At 56.3% G+C, this 20233-nt stretch overlaps 1 protein-coding gene across 2 annotated transcripts in view; it reads left to right on the plus strand.

The window, feature by feature from the left end:
* Positions 1-239: 239 nt before the first annotated feature.
* Positions 240-20233, plus strand: part of RAMP1 (receptor activity modifying protein 1) — a 42643-nt gene continuing 22649 nt past the window's right edge. Inside the window, exons 1-2 of one of the 2 annotated variants that reach the window (XM_046019727.1) lie at positions 240-641; positions 16494-16632. In XM_046019727.1, coding sequence (XP_045875683.1) covers positions 590-641; positions 16494-16632 — 191 coding nt within the window. In that variant the 5' untranslated portion in view covers positions 240-589. Of the gene's footprint in view, positions 642-12782; positions 12889-16493; positions 16633-20233 lie in introns of those variants that run through there. The other variant, XM_046019728.1, reaches the window with a different exon arrangement.

Below are 20233 nucleotides of genomic sequence, written 5' to 3' on the forward strand. Positions count from 1 at the left end.
ATCCTGAATTTATTCCGGTTCCTCATTGTGTGTCCTCTTCTGATTAGTAGGAGTCTCCCCGGGCTCCGGGGCTGGTTTTGTCCCCACGGGTGTCCCAGTGCCTGCACCTCGGGGAAGAGAGATGTAGTCTTGGCCTTTCGCAAAGCAGACCCCCCGGGGGCAGGAGCGAGAGGAAGAGCTAGGTGCCCCTGTTGAGACTGCCACGCCCTGTCTAGGAGATCCTCCCTGACTTAAACACTCGCCTTTAGGCAAACATTTCGGGAGCAACCCGGGCGGCGGTCGCGGCGCAGACTCCCCCCACCCTCCACCACTCGACGCCAGAGCGCGCGTCCCCCAGGAAGGGTCCCGGCGACCCCGAGCTCGCTCCTCGCGGTGCGCGCTGCTCGTCGTGGGGTCGCCTCATCTCGCGCGTACGGCCTGCAGGTGCCGCCCCGCCCGGTCCCGGCGACCTGCCCTCCGCCCCCACCCCACCCCGGAGCCGCGGTGGGCAGGGCCAGGCGCGCGTCTCCGCTTCCCTCCGCGCCTGCTCCCGCCCCCGGCGCCGCTGCGGGCTCAGTGCTTGCGGGCGACCCGGCTCGGAGGCGCGGCCATGGCCCGAAGCCTGCTTGGCCTCCCGCGGCGCGGCCTCTGGCTGCTCCTAGGTGAGTAGGGCCGGGGTCCCTCGGGGGAGAGGGGTCTCGGGAGGGGGGGCCAGGGGGCGCGGGAGTGCGCGGAGACACGGGCGCTTTTCCCGCGCACGCCCGGGAATGCGCTGCCCCGCACCTGTGCTCCCGGCCCCGCGCTGCGGCCGCCGCGGGTGCAGGCGTCCTGGGGCTCTGGGGCACCCACGCCGCGGGTGCAGGCGTGGCGGCGGAGGCACCTCGCAGCCTTACCACCGGGACTCGGATCCTCGGCCCACGGGTCCAGAAATCAGTTAAAGCTGAGAAGCCGACTGGCATGTGCCGCAGTGGCTGATTTGCAAACAAACCTCCCTAGGATGCCCTTTGCAAACATGAGACTAGCCTTGGCCCTCGTTTCCACAGCTTTGTTTGTGAACTTGGCCTTCTGGCTAAGAGAAGTTCAAAGAGGGGACTCTTGGTGAGGAGGCAGAATATACTCCGCTTTCTGTTTCCAGAGAGTTTATACTGAAACCCAGGGCAACAGGAACGTGCACCAGGCTTAGCATAATTTACCCTGAAATTATCCTCACGGCTTTCCTGAGGCAAAGCTAAGAAGCCTTTCTAAACTCTTTCAGCCACTGATTCATCTCCTGTATGAAGTTACTTTTTTAAAAAAGCACTTAAATGGCAGAATCCAGCTGCCACTGGTACTTGTGGGCTTTCCCTGGAACAGGTGATGTGGGTCAGGAACACCTGCATAGGTGCCCCGAGTGCTGGTACTGGTGGAGGGCTGAGCGCTGCGCTGGCTTCCTAGCGGGGTGGCAGCTGGGGCGTGTGGCTCATCAGGGGAGATGGCCCAGGGCACCTGGAGGAGCGAGGCGTAGGACCACCTGGCAGCCCCTCGGTGGTCAGTGGCCAAGGAGTCCCGCTGCATAAAACCCTTAGCCTCCACCAGCCTGAAGTGTGATCCGAAGACTGATCTTGCCCCTTAAACTGTTTTGGCTGAAGTTACCTGTAAAGCAAAATGTTACAGTAGTATTCTCTCCTTTTGTGTTAAGATCCCTTTGGCTTGACATGGAATTTACTGTTTTAATCTCCTAAGAAATGAACATTTCTCTGCTAACAGAGCAGGGAGTTGGGTTGTGTCACTTTTTTTTTTTTTTTTTAACATAACTGACTAAAGAAATGCTCTTTACTGGATTCCAGAAGCTTTACCTTCTAAAGACTATGTAAATCAACACTCGGGCAGGAGTGCCTATAAAGACCTTCCTTGTTTACCGTGATGGATGTCCAGAGTCCTATAGTCTTAACATTAGTCTGAGTGGTCTGGCTAATGTTATAGCTTTATTTTTCCAAATAAACACAACTCTGTGAGGTTATCAGTAAATTCATGTCCTCAGAGCCCAGCGGTAATTAGCAGAATCATGGAGCACACACTGTTTTCTTCCCAAGTTGTAGCAGAAGCCAGATCTCCTTGGCGATGCAGACTTAGCTTCCCAAAATAGCAATGTGGAATTTCTTTCTTTCTTTTTTTTTTTTTTTTAAGTGTGCTGGTCCATTGGCTCAAGAACTTCTCTGTAACAGTCTTACAATCAAGCTATTATAAACCTGGGCTTTGTGCATACTCTTCTGTTTACAGAAGACCCTGACATGACCACATGCATCTTACAAATTTCATATACGGCCACTGAAATTTTTTCATCCATCAGCAAAGAAGGACGTTTGCAAAGCACCCAGAGTTATTCCGTGATGGCCGGGTCCGTTGTCAATTCTGTCCGGTGCCCACCTCTGCGCAGGAGCGCTGGCTGAGGCTGTCCTGGAAGCCATGTGTGCCGGCTGCACAGGCACGTGCAAGAATGAGGACATTCTTGCAAGGCGGTTGTATTTGTTGAAATCAGGGACTCCGTATTGGCACAAGTATAACTGGGATAGGCTGAGACGTCGCAGGAAATGCAGTATATGTGATTTCAGATCTTCGTACTGGTTTGAATCTGGAGGCAGTTCTCACCCTGGAATCCAAAGCTGAAGGATTCTTATTTGTGAATTACCTCCATGTGTTTGTTTAATCTCCCTGTGCATTTAACCGCAGGGAGAAGTTTCTGGATTTTTGTGTCCCTTCCATAGGCGCTTGCCTGTCAGTACGGGTCCGGCCGGTCCCAGGCCGGAGCTGTTGAGTGGCACTTATGTACACACTGGAAGTGGTCGTGAGCAATTCTCCAAGGAAATGTGTTAGGTGGGACCCTTCCAGCAAAGAGCTGCTCTGTCCCTCCTGATTTTTTTCTCCCAGAATGAATCAGTTTCACAGCTTCTCATTAGTTGAAATTTGGGTCTGGCAGAGTGTGTGATGAGGTTCCGGGTCGTAGTGTGAATTCTACTGAAAACACGGAGCCTCCCCCAAGCGTGGAACCCCCAGGCTTGGCTGCCAGCATCCCCTGCCGGTGGGGGCGGAGCCTGTCCTTCCTGGGGGCACCCCCTGGCAGGGTGGGCTCTCCTCCCTGTGGGCCCCAACTCAGGCCTGTGCACAGGCTTGCCTGAGGGAGGGCAGGGAACCCTGGGGTTAAACTGTCTGTTTGCAGGAGCCAAGGGAAAACTTGTCTTTCTCATCACATCCCTCCTGTGAGCCACGGGCAGGGTTGGGGGGACCAGGACAAGACAGAGACAGAGCTCTCCAAACACCTTTGAGCCACTCAGTTGGAGCTCCAGCCTGTGACCCCCACCACGTTTACAGGACAGTGGGCGGCAGGCAGTCCTGGGGGCTTGGAAACCTGCCCCAGGACCTCTTGTCCAGTGGGACACAGGGAAGCTGTCCAGAGGGACAGTGCTGAGCTGAAAGGAGCGAGCAGGGGTGGGGAGAAGGGGAGAGGGGCAGCGGGCAGAGGCAGCCGTGGTGGCTTCACCTGCGCCAGTCCCTGTGCTGGCCGGCCTCTGCCCACAGCATCCCCCGGGGCCTGGGGGAGACAAAGCTGCTGTGGCCTCTTCACCGGTCTTCCCTCCCTCCCTGACAGGATGATCTCTCAGGCAAGTCCTGTTTCTGGAGAAATCCCTTGTTCTTAGTGAGGAGGGTTATGACAACAGGGCAGCAACAGGAGGGCTCCCAACCTCAAGACAACAACAAGACCTCGTTCATGTTCATATAATGAAGTTACTGTTGTCCGTGGAGGATTTTTTTTTCCCCCTGAGATTGTTTTATCTTAGTGTTTTCTTTGACGTGGAAGGACCTGACTCTCATCATCCCTGGAAGTCCGGGCTGTGAGCAGGGGGTCCCCAGAGGCATGCCAGCCAGGACTCAGCCGGGGACTGAGGGGTCAGGTGCCCCTGGTCTGAACCCCACAGCCAGGTCTGGCTTCCTTTGTTCCTCGCAGGGGGCTGCCTGCCTCAGGAAGCCTTCCCTGGCGACCCCTGCCCCCCATCCCTGGGATGGGTGACCCTTCTCCCACTGGTCACTCACAGGAGCTGGGGTACACTGGACCTGGCCAGCGCCCACCCATGCTCTCCCGGGCTCTGCACCCCAGGCCCACGAGGGCCACCAGCAAGGAGTCTCCTGAGCCACACATGCCCAGGAGGGCAAAAGATAGCAGCTGACCCAAGCAATTGGGTACTGATGACTCTGCCATGGTGTCACATACTCTGGCCAGTTATCAACGGAAATAAAAGCAAAATCCCATGTCAAGAGGTCTAGGAAGCAAAATTGCTCAGGCAGAAACCTGGTGACACCAACACCAGAGGCTGGCTTTCTCTCTGCATGTTTATTGCTTCTAGAAGATTCTGTGGGTCTGTTTGTGAGAGAAAAGATGGCTGCTGGCTGGGTAGATGGAAAGATCAGGGAGCTTTCGGGAAAGCACTAAACTATTTCTCCTGGAAACTTTCTATCTGTCCTACATACAAGTGGGTCATGTAGGGTCATGACTGGGAGGGGGTTCTAGTAGGTGGACACCAGGGACATTGGTCAATAGCCCACTGCTGAAGGCTGCCCTCTTCAGCCTGGGACAGCCTCTCAGCCCCACAAGAACAGCCCAGCACGAATGTCCATGGAGCCGAGGCCGAGAAGCCTTCCTTATAAACAACATCTATGAAGAGTGCTCTTGGCACTAAAGGAAATGAGCCATGGGAGTGGAGCTGGAGATGGGGGCCCTTACCCCGACCCCCGAGCAGTTTAGAAAGAGCACCCCAGTTCCCCAGGATGGTTATGGAAAGGCCCCGAATCTTGGAATTTTCTGGAAGCCTTTATGGCTGAAGCTTGCAGAGAAGAGTGCTTAGAGCAAGGCTGGTGTTGAAGGAGGACCCGGTCGGTCCTGTGGGCCGAGGTAAGATGTTCAGATTTTATCCCAGGGCAGTGGGCAAGCCTGGGCTGTGCACTGCCTCGGTTGGAGGCCAGGGACCGGGGAGCGCTGGTGGGATAGAGGTGAGGGCAGAGGCTTGAGACGGCAGGAGTGAGGGGCCCCAGAGAGTCCCCAAGGTGACAGTGAGGGACGCACTGTGGGGGTAGGGGTGGGCCACGGGGATGCAGGGAGGCGTGGAGGGTGGGGAACTGGAGCTCCACAGCCGGCTCCCCAGGAAAGCATGTGGGCCCCGGGTTGAATTCAAATGTCGGATAAACAACAAATTGCTTTGGTGTAAATATGTCGTGGGCAGTACTTAGATACTTGTTTATCTGACACTCACACTGGACTGGGCGTCCTGTGTTTGTATTTGCTAAACCCGGCAGCCCACACCCCAGCAGTCGCACTGGGTTAGGTGTCCTCTTGGACACTCGGGACAAGGGCAGTCAGGCAGGTGTCCACGCGAGCCCAGGGCACAGCTGTGAGCTCTGGCCAGGAGAGACATCTGGGGTAGCCTCAGAGTCGGGAAGATGTGAGAGCCACAGATAGAAGGGATGCAGAGGGGGTGCAGGCTGGGGACCAGAAGCCAAGGCGACGGGCGGATAGAGACATGGCTGCTGGGTGCCACAGGGCACTTTGACAGGGCCTGTGTCTGTGGGCTGGTGGGGAGGGCGGGCGGGGTGGAGTGCTGTGTGGGCGTGGCCAGGTGGCGCCCCCTGGAAGGGGTGCGAGGGTCAGCTGGAGTGCCTGCTCCCTCAGGCTTCCCCTGTGTGCCCTGGTGTTAAATATGCAGACTTCTGGTTCATCTTACGATGCGTCTGCGCCCACGAAGTACCTGTTGCCTTTTGAACAGCAGTTGCCCTGATTTACGGACTGATGGGGAGGATTAATGGAGGACCGCCTGATTACCAAGCAGCAGTCAGTGCCTCCACCTTCTGGCAGGAGCCCGTTTCTCCTGCAGAGGCCTAGCAGTCACCACAGAGGGAAGACTTTCGGGGCGCCTGGGTGACTCAGTCAGTCGAGCGTCCGACTGTTGATCACAGCTCAACTGTTGATCTCAGGGTCATGAGTTCAGGCCCTGCATTGGGCTCCGCATCAGGCATGGAGCCCACTTGGAAAAAAAAAAAACAACAACAACAACAAATGGGTTACTTGCAGCAATTTATTTCTACCCAGCCACTGCCAGAGTATAAGGAAGCTCTGTTTTGTGCATTTGAGGTGTGGCTGGCCGTGTCCCTGAACGTGTCCCTCCACTCCGTGTCCCAGCAACGCTGTCTTCTGGCTTTGTTTTCCTTCCCCCCACACCCCACCCGCTCCCCAACCTTGACTTCTGCACAGATCCATAGCTCATCTCAGGAAGGTCGGTCTGGTCACCTCCTCCCAGTTGGGACCATTCATTTTGTTTTCTGCTCCCACTGGGTTGGAGGCCCTGCTGCTGGGGTGGGTGGGGTGGGTGACAGCAGCTGCCTCCCTTTGCCCCCTGCTGACGGCAGCCATGCCTCCAACCTTCGTTCTCTCTGCTTTGGGCAAGATGCTTCTTACTTGATTCTGTCTCTGCCAGTTGGGAGGAGAGGAGGGAGTGAGGACGAGCCTTCTTCCCATGCACAAGGTCTGTTTTTATGATGGGAAGGAAGAATCCTCGAACAACGGCCTGTGTGCAGCCCCTCGGCGGCTGGCGGGATGGGGACACAGGTGGAGAGGTCTGTGGGTGGGAGTCTCCCTGCATTTCTGGGACAAATGGAGTCTCCTGGGGCCTGGGAGTCTGATAACTGCTGCTCATTTTGAGTTTTGCTCGTGATTGCTGAGTCAGGAGCGTTCGACGCATTCCAGGATGGGGCCTGGGTTCTCGTCCCCAAAGACACACGTGAACCTCCATTCTGAGTTGGAGCGGTTCGCTCAGTGCTGGTGAGAAGTACCCCGGGAGCCGAGGGGTCTTCGTGTCCACCTGCAGAGGCGTCTGGGTGAGACCCTTTCTGGCCGTGAAGATAATTGGGTGGGGGGCTCTTTCATGGGTTTCCTATTTCTTAGAGCGGTGAGGTTGTTTCACATTTTCTGTCAACTGGTCCGTTTTATCCAACACATAATTATAGGGATAATTATCTTATTGTCCTAACTGTTCTCCATGGACATTCGCCCTTCTCAGCCCGACTCTGTGGACAGATGACTTTGTGTTCGTTGGTCCAAGAGGATGGCTGCGTAGCTCTGTTAGGTGTCCGCAAGCCTCACCCCAAAGAACCAGATATTTTTCCTTGGGTGCCAGATGTGTTCGCTTTCATTCTTGCTGCTTAGCAATGAACCTAGTCCTGTCACTCCTCTGCTTGGCGTCCAGGCAGCCTCCCGCGACTTTCTGTCCTCTGGCCATCGTAATATTTTCTGGAGTTTTCTGTGTTTGTGGTTTTAATTTCCTCTTTACCGTATGAATTATTTGGAGGCAGTTTTTTAAAATCCCAACAGCTCAGGCTCTTTGGATCCTCCCCCGGGATCGCTGCTCCTATTGCATTGAGCTCGGGGAGTGGGTCGTGGACCACCCCTGTGTGCATCAGGGTTCCTTCTTGGCCTTACGAGATTTTCCTTCTGTAAATGGCCCAGAAGCCCAGGAGAAGAGCGGAAGGTCTTGGGTGTCTTCACAGTAAACTCTGTTACTGAGGTGTCCTTGGTGATTGCAGTCTCCCTGCGCTGTCTGTGGCCGAGAGCTGTGGGGAATCTGTGACCCGGGAGGGCTCCCTGATGGAGAGGCTGTGCTCGCTGGGCCGGTGAAGACCGTGGGGCACTCATGCACCCAGCCCTGCAGGCCATGTCCTCCACAGCCCCCTCCTTGCTCCTTCCATTTCACTGTTGTGTTTTTAATTGTGCTAAAATATATATAGCATAAAACTTACTCTCCCTGCTATCTGGGGCACAGAGGCCATTCACATCACTGTAAATGCACCACGGCCATCGTCTCCAGAACTTTCCCATCTCCCCGGCCTGTAACTCCCACCAGACTCCCACCCTGGTGAACCCTGGCACCTCCAGCCCCGGCTCCCGCCCTTCCACTCTCTGTCTGTGAAGCAGCTGTGATAGGTACTTGAGGGGAGTGGAACCCGGCGGGATCTGTGTCTTTGTGACTGCAAGATTTGTCCCCATGCAGCATGGGATGGCGGTCCTTCCCATCTGAGGGTGGACCCCGTTTCGTTCTTCTGTTCAGGTGTTGCTGGCCCTCAGGTTGCTTGCCCTCCCGGCCACTGTGACTAATGCCATGCAGGGCCCAGGTGCGCATGTCCCTGTTGCAGACTGGGTCACAGGGTAGCTCTGTTCACGGTTTCTGGCCATGACTGCATTCCCACCAGCAACATGCGTGGGCTCTCAGCACCCTCCCTGACGCTCGTTCTTGTCCGGGTCCTGACGGTGGCCATCCCAACACGTGCGTGGTGCCCATCAGTGCTTCGCAGGTGGAACCTGACTTTGTCGGGGATGCCGGTGTGGTGTCTCACTCCCTCTGTACGTTGTTCTGTATCACTTAGCATTTTAGCTTGATCGAGCATCCTGTTTTCTCATGGATTCGGGGGACACGGGAACGGGTGCCCCCATGTGCAGCACAGAACAGAGCAGCACTTCAAGGAGGGGAGGGGCAGAGGCGAGCAGGGTCTCTAGGCCACGGCAGGGGTGTGTCGGGAGGGTCCCAGTCAGACAACGACGAGCAGCAAATCTGCCTGATGAAGGCTCCGCCAGCCTGAGCTGCTGTTTGAACGGCAAATGAAAGGGCCCAGGGGCCTGCGAGAGAACTTCCTCTTTCCCTTGACCGGCTGCTCTGAGCGGGGTCGGGAGCGGGAATTCCTCCTGCAGGGGATAGGGAGCATCTCAGGGGGCAGACAAGACTGCTGGAGGGGGGTCGGTGTGCTTCGGCGGGGAGCGCAGCAGCAGGGAGAGGCCCAGGAACCATGTGGGTAATGCCGGAAGGCAGCCACGGCAGTCATGCGGGGCCTCGCACAGGAGAACCAGAGCTGGCGTGAGGGAGGCAGGAGCAGCTGCTCCGACCAGCGGGGACACCCCCCCCCCCACCGCGCCAGGGGGCCTGGGCACCTAATCCTCTGAAACAGTCGTGTCCAGGGCCTCCTGGTCCTGACCCGTCAGTGAGCCCCCTGCACAGGGATCTTGGCCCGTGCCGCTGCCCAGCATATTATCAGACCTAGTCCAGATCAGCTTCTTTAATGGGTGAGCTGTGAAAACAAGTTCATAAAATCACGGAAACCTTTTGCCCTCCTGTGGCAGCATCACACGCCCCTGCCAGACCCCTGTGGTCTTGGTGAAGACGATGGGCTTGAGTTTGCATGGCCACACCCACAGGACTCAGAGGGCCCGGGCTGGTCTCCACTTGACCTTGCTCTACTACTTCTCTGCAGGAGGGGTCCTCCCTGTGGGGGGGGGGGGGGGTCCTTCACCCGCATCCCTAGGGAAGCTGTATACTGCCAGCCATCAATGTTGGCCATGTGGCCATCCGTCGCATGGGCCTCCCACCTCTGGAGCAAAACCCCTCTCGAACCCTCATGGGGAAAATGGCCCCGAGGTGCCTCCCATCAGGGGTCTGCAGAGGGGCCTCCCGTCAGCAGTCTCTGTGGATGTCAGTCATCCACAGGCTTTGGGGCTGTGGTCTCTGGCGCTGAAGGAGTCGCCCTCACTATCTCTCCCATATGTTCTGAGATGAGCGTGCCAAGAGCTGCATCCTGGCTCCTCCACTCCTGGGCTGTGTGTCTCTGGGCAGATCACTGAACCTCTCTGGGCCCCTCTGACCCACTCTGTAAAATAAGAGAATAATAACGCAGGCCTGACCAGAAGCTTGCGAGGACTGAGTCAGCAAATGCCTGTGGAGGGCTTAGGACAGACTCAGGCCATGTGAGGTGTGGTTGTCACCCTGGGGTGGGCATCCCCGGCAGGCCGTGGTGGGAGGGGAAGCAGGGAGTCCTCCAGAGCTGGGGAGGACCAACCTAGAGCCAGATCTACATTTCATCTGTTGACACCCAACTTGCTTCCAAAAAGAACACAGATGGGGTCTCCAGACAGAGACACAGGTGTCCCAAGGTGCCCGCCCACGACATGGTGTCACAGAGCACTGGGAGAGACAGGAGGAAGAGTATCTCAGAGGAGAGAAGGGAAAATCATCTCAGGAGACCCTGGCTGAGGAAAGGGTGAGGCCCAACCCACATGGGGCCTTCCAGAAGCCAGAAGAGTCCTGAGAAGTGAAGGGGGTGTCACAGGCCAGGATCGAGATGCCTCCCCACACATTCGCTCCTTCACTTCTGGTGTCATCAGGCCCCATACTGCCAGAATCCTGGGGGGGGCAAGCGCTACGTCCGGGTGAGATGCAGGTCCCAGGGTCCTGCGGTCAGCGGCTCAGGACAGGCTCTTGCTGGCAGTTACGATGGGGTCAGAGCAGGGCTGTGTGCTGGGCAGGGCCAAGGATGTGATAGCTCATGGGGCCTTGAGGGCTGAGTAGGACTTTTTACCAGGCACACAAGAATTTTAATTTTTTCAGTTTGTTGTTGTTTTGTTTTTATTTTCCCAAAAAGGCTGAGGACAGCTGAGGGCAACATGTTCAAACCAAGTTCTGGGTACGTCGTGTCCTGGGGCACTTAGTGACAGCCCGGGCATGTCTCTTCCTGGGGATGTGGGCCCCCAGGGGATAGAATCAGGGGAGTCCTGGAAGCGGGCAGCTCTCTCCCCACTGGGCCTGTGAGCAAGAAATGATTCATAGCCACCTCAAGAACCGGCTGAGCGAGGGCTTTTCTGACAGCTCTTGGCAGATCTGCAGAGAGCAAAGAGATCACATTTCATCAGTTATATCCTTGTTTAACCTGTGGAAAATATAAAGGAGCATGAGGGGAAAAAAAACAAGATCTTCTAGAACCACACAGCTCAGAGATCCCGGCATTTCCTTTGCGTTTATTACATGAAGCAGCGTCTCTGAAGCCTGACGGGCACAGAATAAACGGATTGTATTTGACGTTCATGCTTTGGAAGGTTCTGGCATTTGTAAACACCTGCGTGGACCCAAGACTGAGCATATATCCCCCTCACCCCTGAAAGTGTCCTGGCTTTGTGGTCTCCCCCACCTGCCCCTCCCCATGTTCCTCCCCATCACCCCTGCTGGCCACCAGGGTCCAGCCTCGAGTGTCCCATGAGTTGCTAAGTGTGGCTCGCGTTGAAAACCCCACAGAGGTGGGCTGCTTGCTTTGAGGTGGGAGGGCTTCTGGGAACAGCACATCCTATGGAACGCAGTCCCGGTGGCCCACCTGGAGCAGGAGGTTTCCACTTCACAGTCCGAGGCGTGAAGGAGACGGTCCACGCCCCAGGCCAGGCCTTCTCTGTCTGAGATCTCTGGAGACCCCTCCCCCAGCTCATGGGCACCTCGACTTGACATGGGGAGCTCGACTTGGCCCCCAGCTGTTCCCCTTCCCACAGCCCAGCAACCCCCTTCGACCCCACTGTCCCAGACCCCAGGGTTCAGGACAGCGCAGGGTGTAGGCTTCTCCGTCTGCAGATACGCAATCAGCAGCAGGCCCAACCCTTCCTGCCGGGCAAGCAGGCACAGAACAAGGACCCATAAAAGAGGACCCATCGGGTTCACACTTCTGGGTTGCTCATTGTTCATTTGAAAACCGAAACCAAGGGTCTCCACAGGACGGTCCTGCTCCCTGACGGGAGACCGCCCACCCCGTCTCTGTGGCCCCTGGTCCCTTCGCCCTGAGAGGTCTGCAGCCTCTGTGTGGCCTCCTGTCCGGTGTTTTTCCGCTGTGGAGAGAGGGAGCCGTTTCTCTGAACTCTCCCTAAAAGGACACCTAATTCCTAAATAACACCCCCATGCCAAGGAGAGTTCCTGCGCAAACATGCCGAGGACGGAACACAGGCTGCTCGCGGCCCCCGCATGCGGCCTTTTAAAGACCCAACTGCACTGGCGGCCGGGCAGGACGGGGACCCATTTGGCCCACACAGCTGGTTTTAAAACTTTTGGTAGTGCTAGTCAATTTTAAAACCACAAAGTACTGTCATTCCAATGAAAGAAATCCCACGAGGCTGGTTTAAGAAAAACATTAAGCGCCGTTCTCCAGTACCTGAAAAATGAACCTGGTTTCTGCATTCTCCCGGACAGCCCACCCCAGCTGGTCCCTGCCGTGGAACGGCCACGGCTCAGGGCTCCCCCAGGACAGGAGCAAAGGGCAGGGCGTGTGTGGGGAGGGGTCTTTGAGCCCAGAGAGCCGGGTCCTAACCTGGGGAGGCAGCAGGTGCCTCACAGAGAGCTGGGGAGCAGCAGCATCCAGGGGACTAGCCCAGAGGCTGGCCAGGGTCAAGGCCACGGGGAGGCTTATGCAGTGGGGGTAGCGCCCACTGGGGTCTGGCATCACTGCTGGGCCAACCAGACCAGGCCGGCCGGGGGAGGTGGGGACGGGAGGCTGTTCTCTGTAGCCCGGGGTACAACAGGAGATGGGCCTGAGTGTACCCAGGTGGGGACACTGCAACAAGAGGGACTGCAGGTTGGGGACGTGTCCCTGCACCTGCACTCTCTGCTGGGGACCCCCCACGGGGGAGGTGGCACCCTGTCCCCTCCCGGGATGATCTCTGCCCCTCCTGCTGTGAGCCCCTGGAGTCCTGTGGTGCTCACATGAGCCCACGTGGCTTCTGTTGCCAGAGCATCCTGACTGATACGCACGATCGTCCTCATCCACCCTGAGTCTGACCTTTCCAGAGCAGGAGAGGAGCCAACAGTGGGAAGCGCCCTTGCTCCACTCCCACGCAGAATGTCTGTGACATTCTGCTGTGGTCAGTGACGCAACATGGGACCATAGGAACGTGCAGCGCGGCTGCGTGCCAGGGAGGGCGCACACGCATGTTGGAAAGGCTGGGAGGAGAGGCGGCCGACGTTGTTCCGAGAAGAAGAAACCGCTCTAGCCTCTGATTGAGGCTGAGGACGTGGATGGGGGATGGGAGGCTCTGCGGTAAGCGGCTGGGACCCCTCGGAGGAGGAGGTGATGGCCACAGACAAGCCACATTCAGGCCTGGGGTTGTCTGGCGAAGGCTGTTCTTGGCAGGGAGACAGGCATGTGCTTGGGGCAGAGAGGCGGTGGGGACAAACAGAGGGGTGACCCTTGGAAGGAAGTTGGGATGGGCAACTTGGGACTCCTCCCATGAGTGGGTGTCTGAGCCCTCCCCCACCCCCCGAGCTCCCTGTGAGCCCCAGCACTGCACCTGTCCACAACTTTCGAGTCACTCCTTCCCTGAGCCTGCCCCGACAACACTAGGGGTCAGCCACAGCTGGTCCTTGGGGCGCAACCCCCTGTGCCCATGTGGGCTCCATGGGACACAAACCTGGGCTGTCGGGAAGTGGCAAGAACTCGGGTGGGTATGTGGCCCCTGAGGCCAGGGGAGCCATCTGGCTCCCAGGCCCCCAAGAGATCCTGAAGGGCCCCAGGGGTGTGCTCTGCCCTCCCAGCCTCCTCTGCAGCACCCTCTAGGATGGGGGAGGGGAGTGCTCCTTCCACAACGTCGAGGGATGGGTCACCTCTCCCGCCTGTGGGTCCTCACTTCGGGAGACCCTCCAAGAAGGTTCCCCCACATGCCAGCCTTTCTTCTCCACCCTCCCCACCTGTCCCTTCTCCCTAGCTTCTCAGGCCAAAATCCCAGGAGCCTTCCAGGTGCCCCACCAGCCTCAGCAGGACCCATCCCCAGGGGACGCCCTCCAGTGTGGTGGGCACAGGGAGGGCTGGGCCTCCCCTCTACCTCCGTGTGCATGGGGTTTGCTGTGTGTTTTGTTTGGGTTTCTCTTTTTCTTTCGTTGCTATGAGGTTTCACTGTGGTGGCTTCAGCTGCCCCATGCAGGTGTGTGCCGCCGGGACTCCGTCACTTCATTAGTTCAGCGAATTCGTTCTCCCTCCCAAGCTCATCTCATGTCCCGGTGGGATCGGTGGGCCTCAGAGCATTCACATAAATCCTCTGAAAGCCTGCGGAGCCCCCAGCCACTGCTGGGGTTCCCTCGCTCTATCTCTTTCTGGAACCCCCAGGCTATCAGTTCCCTGGGACCGCAGTCCTTCTCTGACAGCGGGGCACAGCGTGTGGGTGCCTGCTTGGGGCTGGCCGCCTGTCCCCTTCCCGAGAGCTGCCGTTTCCCTGAGGGGACAGCTCTTGCCCACTTGTGACATCTTGGCCTGTCTTCCAGAAACATAGGGTCTGACTAGACATGGGCCTGCTGCCCAGCCTCCGTCAGTCCCCCACCACCTCCCTCTCCGGGGGCTCTAGGAGGCCATGGGGAGGACACACGCAAGGGCAACTTCAGAACTTTGCGGTCAGTGCTCCCCCGCAGGTGGCCTCTGGCTGGCCTGCCCTCCAGGTCCTCAGTGTCAGGCTGCCAGTCAGCTCTGTTACCTGTAACCGAGACTGTTCTTTATCTCTTCCTCTCCCTATTTGGCACCTTACCTTGTGAGCCAGTTGTCACGTCCACCCCATCCAGGACTTTGGCTTCCCTTCAACACTCCATTCTGGCACGGTTATGGGCTGGGTCAGAGCCCTGGTCTGCCATGTGTGGAATTCATTCATCCTCCCACTCACCCATCCATTTACCTACCTTTCTTTCCATCTGTCCATCCATCCATCCAGTCATCCATCCATCTAATCATCCATCCATCCATCTATCCATCCGCCCCTCCGTTTCTCCCTCCATCCATCCATCCATCTAATCATCCAACAGGTCATCCATCCATCCATCCATCCATCCATCCAGTCATCCATCCATCCATCCATCCATCCATCCAGACATCCCTCCATCCATCCATCCATCCATCCATCCATCCATCCATCCAGTCATCTATCCATCCATCCCGTCATCCATCCAGTCATCCATTCATCCATCCATCTATCCATCTAGTCTTCTATCCATCCATCCCTCCACCCCTTCATCCACCCACCCACCCATGCACCCTCCCTTCTGTGCACCTACTTATCTACCCATCCACTTACCCAAATGCCCTCCAGTAACTAGCCATTGAACCCCCAGGAGTTGCATTCTAGAATGGCACTTCATAGCCTGCCCCTTCATCATCTGCCCTCTCCCCAGGTCTGCAGCGAAGGACAGGTCAGGCCCTCCACTGCACTGCTCAGCTTCTTGTCTAGCCCTCAGCCTCTTGGGACTAGGCATTGGTTGGGGCCTAAGCCATGTGAGACAAATTCAGTCAAGCCTACACCTCTTCTGGGCTGGGACCTTAGGCCCGCTTCTGCACCCCAAAGTCTCTGTTTCCCCATCTAGTAAGTTCATGATCACAGTAGGACCTGCCTGCAGGATCTGTGTGCATGTGGAGAGCTTCGAGCAGGCTCGTGCATTGTAGGGGCTGGAGTACCAGTTCCTCCGCAATTTGCTCCTGGAAGATGGAGTCACATGGGGGGCAGGAGTCTGAGGGGCCATGGGACAAGCCCACTCACATACACACCCCTTCTAGGCCATGTTTCAGAGTCAGACCCCAGAGCTCCCTGCATAGTCTGAGTGCCCGGAGGGCCACCACCCTCCCCTTGGGTGGGCCATCCCACCCACTGCCTTGTGGGCTTTCCAGACCCAAGAGCTGTGAGGGGTAGTTGGGTGTCCACGCATGTACATGAGAACCGATGTGGAATCCAAGAATTCCTGGGATAGCCGTGGCTTCCCAGCTCCAGGCTTCATCCAAGAATCTGGAAAGGCCATGATGGTAGGGGTCCTGTGGGCAGAGAGCCGGGATAGCCTGAGGAGCAGTAGCTGGGCCAGGCCTTGAGGAGGGACTGTGAAGGACCCCCACCGCCCTGGCCCTGCCTGGTCCCGTAGACAGGCAGAGGAGGCTGATGTCCAGCCTGAAAAGGAAGAGCAGGGAGGCCTAGGGGTGGGGACCCAGGGGGAAATCTTCCTAGCCTGCCAGTAGCCACCTGAGCCAGTGTGGGCTTAGTGGGGAAGGGAGTGAATTTTGGTTTGTGCAGTGCCTTCCTTACCTTTCTGAGCTCGTATGTATCAAGTTGGAGGGTAGAGCACATTTCACATCTCAGTTTGTGGGTGTGGTTTGTAACCAGTAAGTATCCAGACCTCAGCGTTGTGAGCTGGGGCTCCTCAAGGCAGGTGGGCTGTCCCTGGGACTGAGAGCCAGAGCCTGGACCCCACGTTCTGCCCAAATCGGCCAGAGGCCTGGTGGCATCAAGGGGGAGGAGACTGTTTGCAATCCCAGGGGTCCTTAGTTTCCCCACGTGTGAAGGGGAGGTGCTGGGGGCTGTGTCGGGGATTGGAGTGAGGGTGGAGTGTTGCCTGAGTGTCAGACCCTCTTGGGCTGCTGGGCTTCCTGCTCCTGGCGGTCAGTGGCCACGAGGGGAGTTGTAATCCCCTGGCCCCGTGCACTCGGAGCTCTGGGAGGCGTCGTCCGGCCCGCAGGCAGCAAACAGGGCTTTGGCTGGGTTGTGCTGGATCAGTGAGCCCCAGGCTTCCTCTCCACAGATCAGGGGGAAGTGGGCTCTGGGCCGGGCCCCTCGTGGGTACACAGGGAAGACAGGGGAGGGCAGGCAGGGATCGGCTGACAGTCCCCGGACACTCTTGTTGCAGTGCACCCCCTCCTCATGGCCACGGCCTGCCAGGACACCAGCTACGGCCCTCTCCTCCAGGAGCTCTGCCTCAGCCAGTTCCAGGTGAGCATGGACGCCATCGGGAAGACACTGTGGTGTGACTGGGGCAAGACCATCAGGTGAGTCTTGTGTGTCCCCTGGTTGGGGGTGGGCATGGCTGGAGTGGGGGCCCCGGGCCTGGTGTGAGGAGTCCACTCAAGACCACCATGAGGGGTTCTACTCCACGGTCTGGGGTGACAGAACATGGCCACGGGTGGGGACAGCCTAAGGGCGAAGAAGGATGCCAGGGACAAGTGAGTGTGCATAGAGGAAGCTGTGTCCCCCCCATGTGCCTGGGGGCAGGGGGGATGCCAGGCTGTGTCCAGCCAGGCCTCTGCGGCTGGAAGGTTCCGTATGGGCCGTGTTCCTATGAGACGTGTGTGGCCCATCCCAGTGCAGGTGCGTGGGGGATAGTCTAGTGCCCACAGGGCTGAGTCTCCATGACAGATGCCCACTTACAGGGGTGTCTCTGTTGGTTCCCTTGGTCCCCGTGGTCAGTGTGGGGGAAGGCTGTTGGTATCACATCAGTATTTCTTTCAAGGAATTGGTTTATATGGCTTGGGGTTCTGGCAAGTCCAAAATCCGTAGGGTAGGCGTGCATGGGTGGTATTGCTGGCCGGCAGGCTGACACAGAGACCTGGCATCATAAAGAAAGAAAGATATCCTTTAACTGTGCTATGCTATGTCCTTATCTTATACTATAGGTTATTTCTGGTACTATACAATAGATATTTTTAAATCTTCTGTTTAAATTCAATTAAGTTAACATATTCTGTATTACTAGTTTCAGAGGTAGAGGTCAGGGATTTATCAGTTGCCTATAATACCCAGTGCTCGTCACATCCCGTGCCCTCCTGAATGCCCATCCCCCAGTGACCCCATCCCCTCCAGCCTCTCTCCCCTCCAGCAACCCTCAGTTTGTTTCCTATAGTTAAGAGGCTCTATGGTTTCCCTCCCTCTCTGTTTTCCTCTTACCTTATTTTTCCTTCCCTTGCTCTATGCTCATCCTGTTTTGTTTCTTAAATTCCACATATGAATAAGATCATATGGTATTTGTTTTTCACTGACTAACTTATGTCACTCAGCACAATACCCTCTAGATCTATCCATGTCATTGTAAATGGCAATGTCCAGTTACTTGAAGTAACTGGCTAATACTCCTGTGTGTGTGTGTGTGTGTGTGTGTGTGTGCGCGTGCATATGCACACTACCTCTTCTTTATCCATTCATGTGTCGATGGACGTCTGGGCTCTTTCCATAGTTTGGCTATTGTGGACATTCTGCTGTAAACATTGGGGTGCAGGGACCCCTTCAGATCAGCATTTTTGTACCCTTTGGTTAAATACCTAGTATTACAATTGCTGGGTCAGTGGGTTAAGCCTCTGCCTTTGGCTCAGGTCATGATCCCAGAGTCCTGGGATCAAGCCCCGCATTGGGCTCTCTGCTCAGCAGGGAGCCTGCTTCCCCCTCTCTCCCTGCCTGCGTCTCTGCCTACTTGTGATCCCTGTCTGTCAAATAAATAAATAATTTTTTTTTTAATTGCTGGGTTATAGGGTAGCTCTATTTTCAACTTTTTGAGGAAACTCCATACTGTTTTCCAGAGTGGTTGCACCAGCTTGCATTCCCAGCAACAGTGTAAGGGGGTTCCCTTTCTCCACATCCTCACCAACATCTGTGGCTTCCCAAGTTGTTAATTTTGGCTATTCTGATAGGTGTGAGGTGGTATCTCAGTGTGCTTTTAATTTATATTTCCCTGATGCCCAGTAATGTTGAGCATTTTTTCATGGGTCTGTTGGCCATGTGTATGTCTTTGGAGAAATGTCTGTTCATGTCTGTTGCCCATTTCTTGATTAGGTTATTTGTTTTCTGGGTATTAAGCTTCATAAGTTCTTTGTAGGTTTTGGATACTAGCCCTTTATATAGATATTCTTTTGGCATTTTTTATCACCTACCAGTCTATGCTGGAAATCCATTCTAATCAGTGCACAGAGAACTGTAGCATGCATTTTTGCAGCTGAATAACGTTGCTCTGTACATAATTTTCCAAGCACTTTCCCGGCAGAAGGCATTTGGTTTTCCCAGTATTTCTGAATTTCAGGGAGTGTTGAAGGGAATGACCTGTGTGTGTGCATAGTCATGCTCATGTTGTGGGATCTGCGTCCCCGCAGTGATGCCCTAGGTGCAGGACTCCTGGGTGCGAGGTGGGAACATGCAGTGCTGAGCACGCCTTGTTGCCCTCCAGGAGGACCAGGAGTAGGCAGCCCCACCCGCAGCATGAGGGAGCCATTTCCCACCACCTACCTGCACACCCCACTGTCAGGCTTGCATCCTCGCTGCCTGCTCGGCCAGAAACAGTGTCTCCCTGGTATGTTGTTTTGGGTTTCTCCAGCAACAAGTTCCTTTTCTGTTCTCTTTTCTGTGAATGTTTATTTGTGTCTTTCCCCCTTTTCTGGTCAGGTTTCTGATCCTTTTTAAAGAGATGTGGTTTTTTTTCCCTAAGATTTTATTTTTAAGTAATCTCTACCCTCTACATGAGGCTAGAACTCACAGCCCCGAGACCAAGAGTCACGGCCCTATCCACTGACTACGCCCTGGGTGCCCCTTAGAGGTGAAGTCAGACCCTTGTCTGCTACACCTGAGACGTGCTCTCCCAACTCAAGCACTGTCTTTCCGGCGTTCCTGCTGCCACATAACCTTGTTTTCACATAGCCGTGCACATCAGCGTGTCATCCCCCAGGTCCGAGTCACAGCTGCACGGCCTCTCCCCACGCCGGGGTTCCAGAGGATCCACCCCTGCTTTCCCCGCAAGTCCATGTGGTTTTGGGGACACATCTCCGTCTCTGGTGCCTCTGGGCTTCATTCTGATGGACGGCAGGCCAGGAAGCACACTCTATCTTCTTCCCGACGAGCTGCCCAGTTGTCCTGTTCATTCCTGATCCCATCTCTGCCCCCTGTGCGTTGCGATGGCCCTTTATCCTGTGTCATCTCCCTCCATGCTTTGCCCACAACTTCATCGACACTCCGTGTTTCAAGCCTTCTCCTATTACCTCCATCTACAGCCTGAATTCTCCTCCAGGACAGTCGGTCTTCACTGCCTACCGAAGGATTACTTATCACTCACCCCATTTCAAGAAAAGAGTTCGTTTTTACAGTTAGCACTTATTAAGCACCTACTGTGAGCTCAGCATTGTGCCAATCCCTCAGCCTCTGTCATCTCGTGTAAGTAAGCGGCAACCTCAGGAGATAGTAGAACAGTCATAATCCCTGCCTTATCTGCCCAGGGGCACAGTTCACAAGGTCTCTTTGGGTCCAGAGTCTCAACTCATGACACTCCCCAGGGGTACAAGATGGCTCCCTCCTGATTCTCTCGGGAGGTGTGGGGACGCCCCAGGGAGGTAGTTGATGGCCTTCTGTGGCCATCTCGGCCGCTGCCAACGTCCAGGGGGCCTGGTGGGGCCCATTTGCAGTGGGCTACCGAGCCTGGTACTCAGGCCAAAAGTAGACTTTCCAGAGTCCCCTGGAGCAGTAGGGGCAATGGGACCAGGGGATAGCAGACAGGGCAGGGGTCTGACAAAGGGTGCAGGTACTGGGAGAGACCCCCTCCCTGAACCAAGTGCAGCCAGGGCCTGTTGCTGGGGTACAGGTAGTGCCCCGAGAGCAGACCTGGGAACTCACTGGGGC

This window comes from Meles meles, chromosome 9 (genome assembly GCF_922984935.1).
Source record: "Meles meles chromosome 9, mMelMel3.1 paternal haplotype, whole genome shotgun sequence".
Lineage (NCBI taxonomy): Eukaryota > Metazoa > Chordata > Mammalia > Carnivora > Mustelidae > Meles > Meles meles.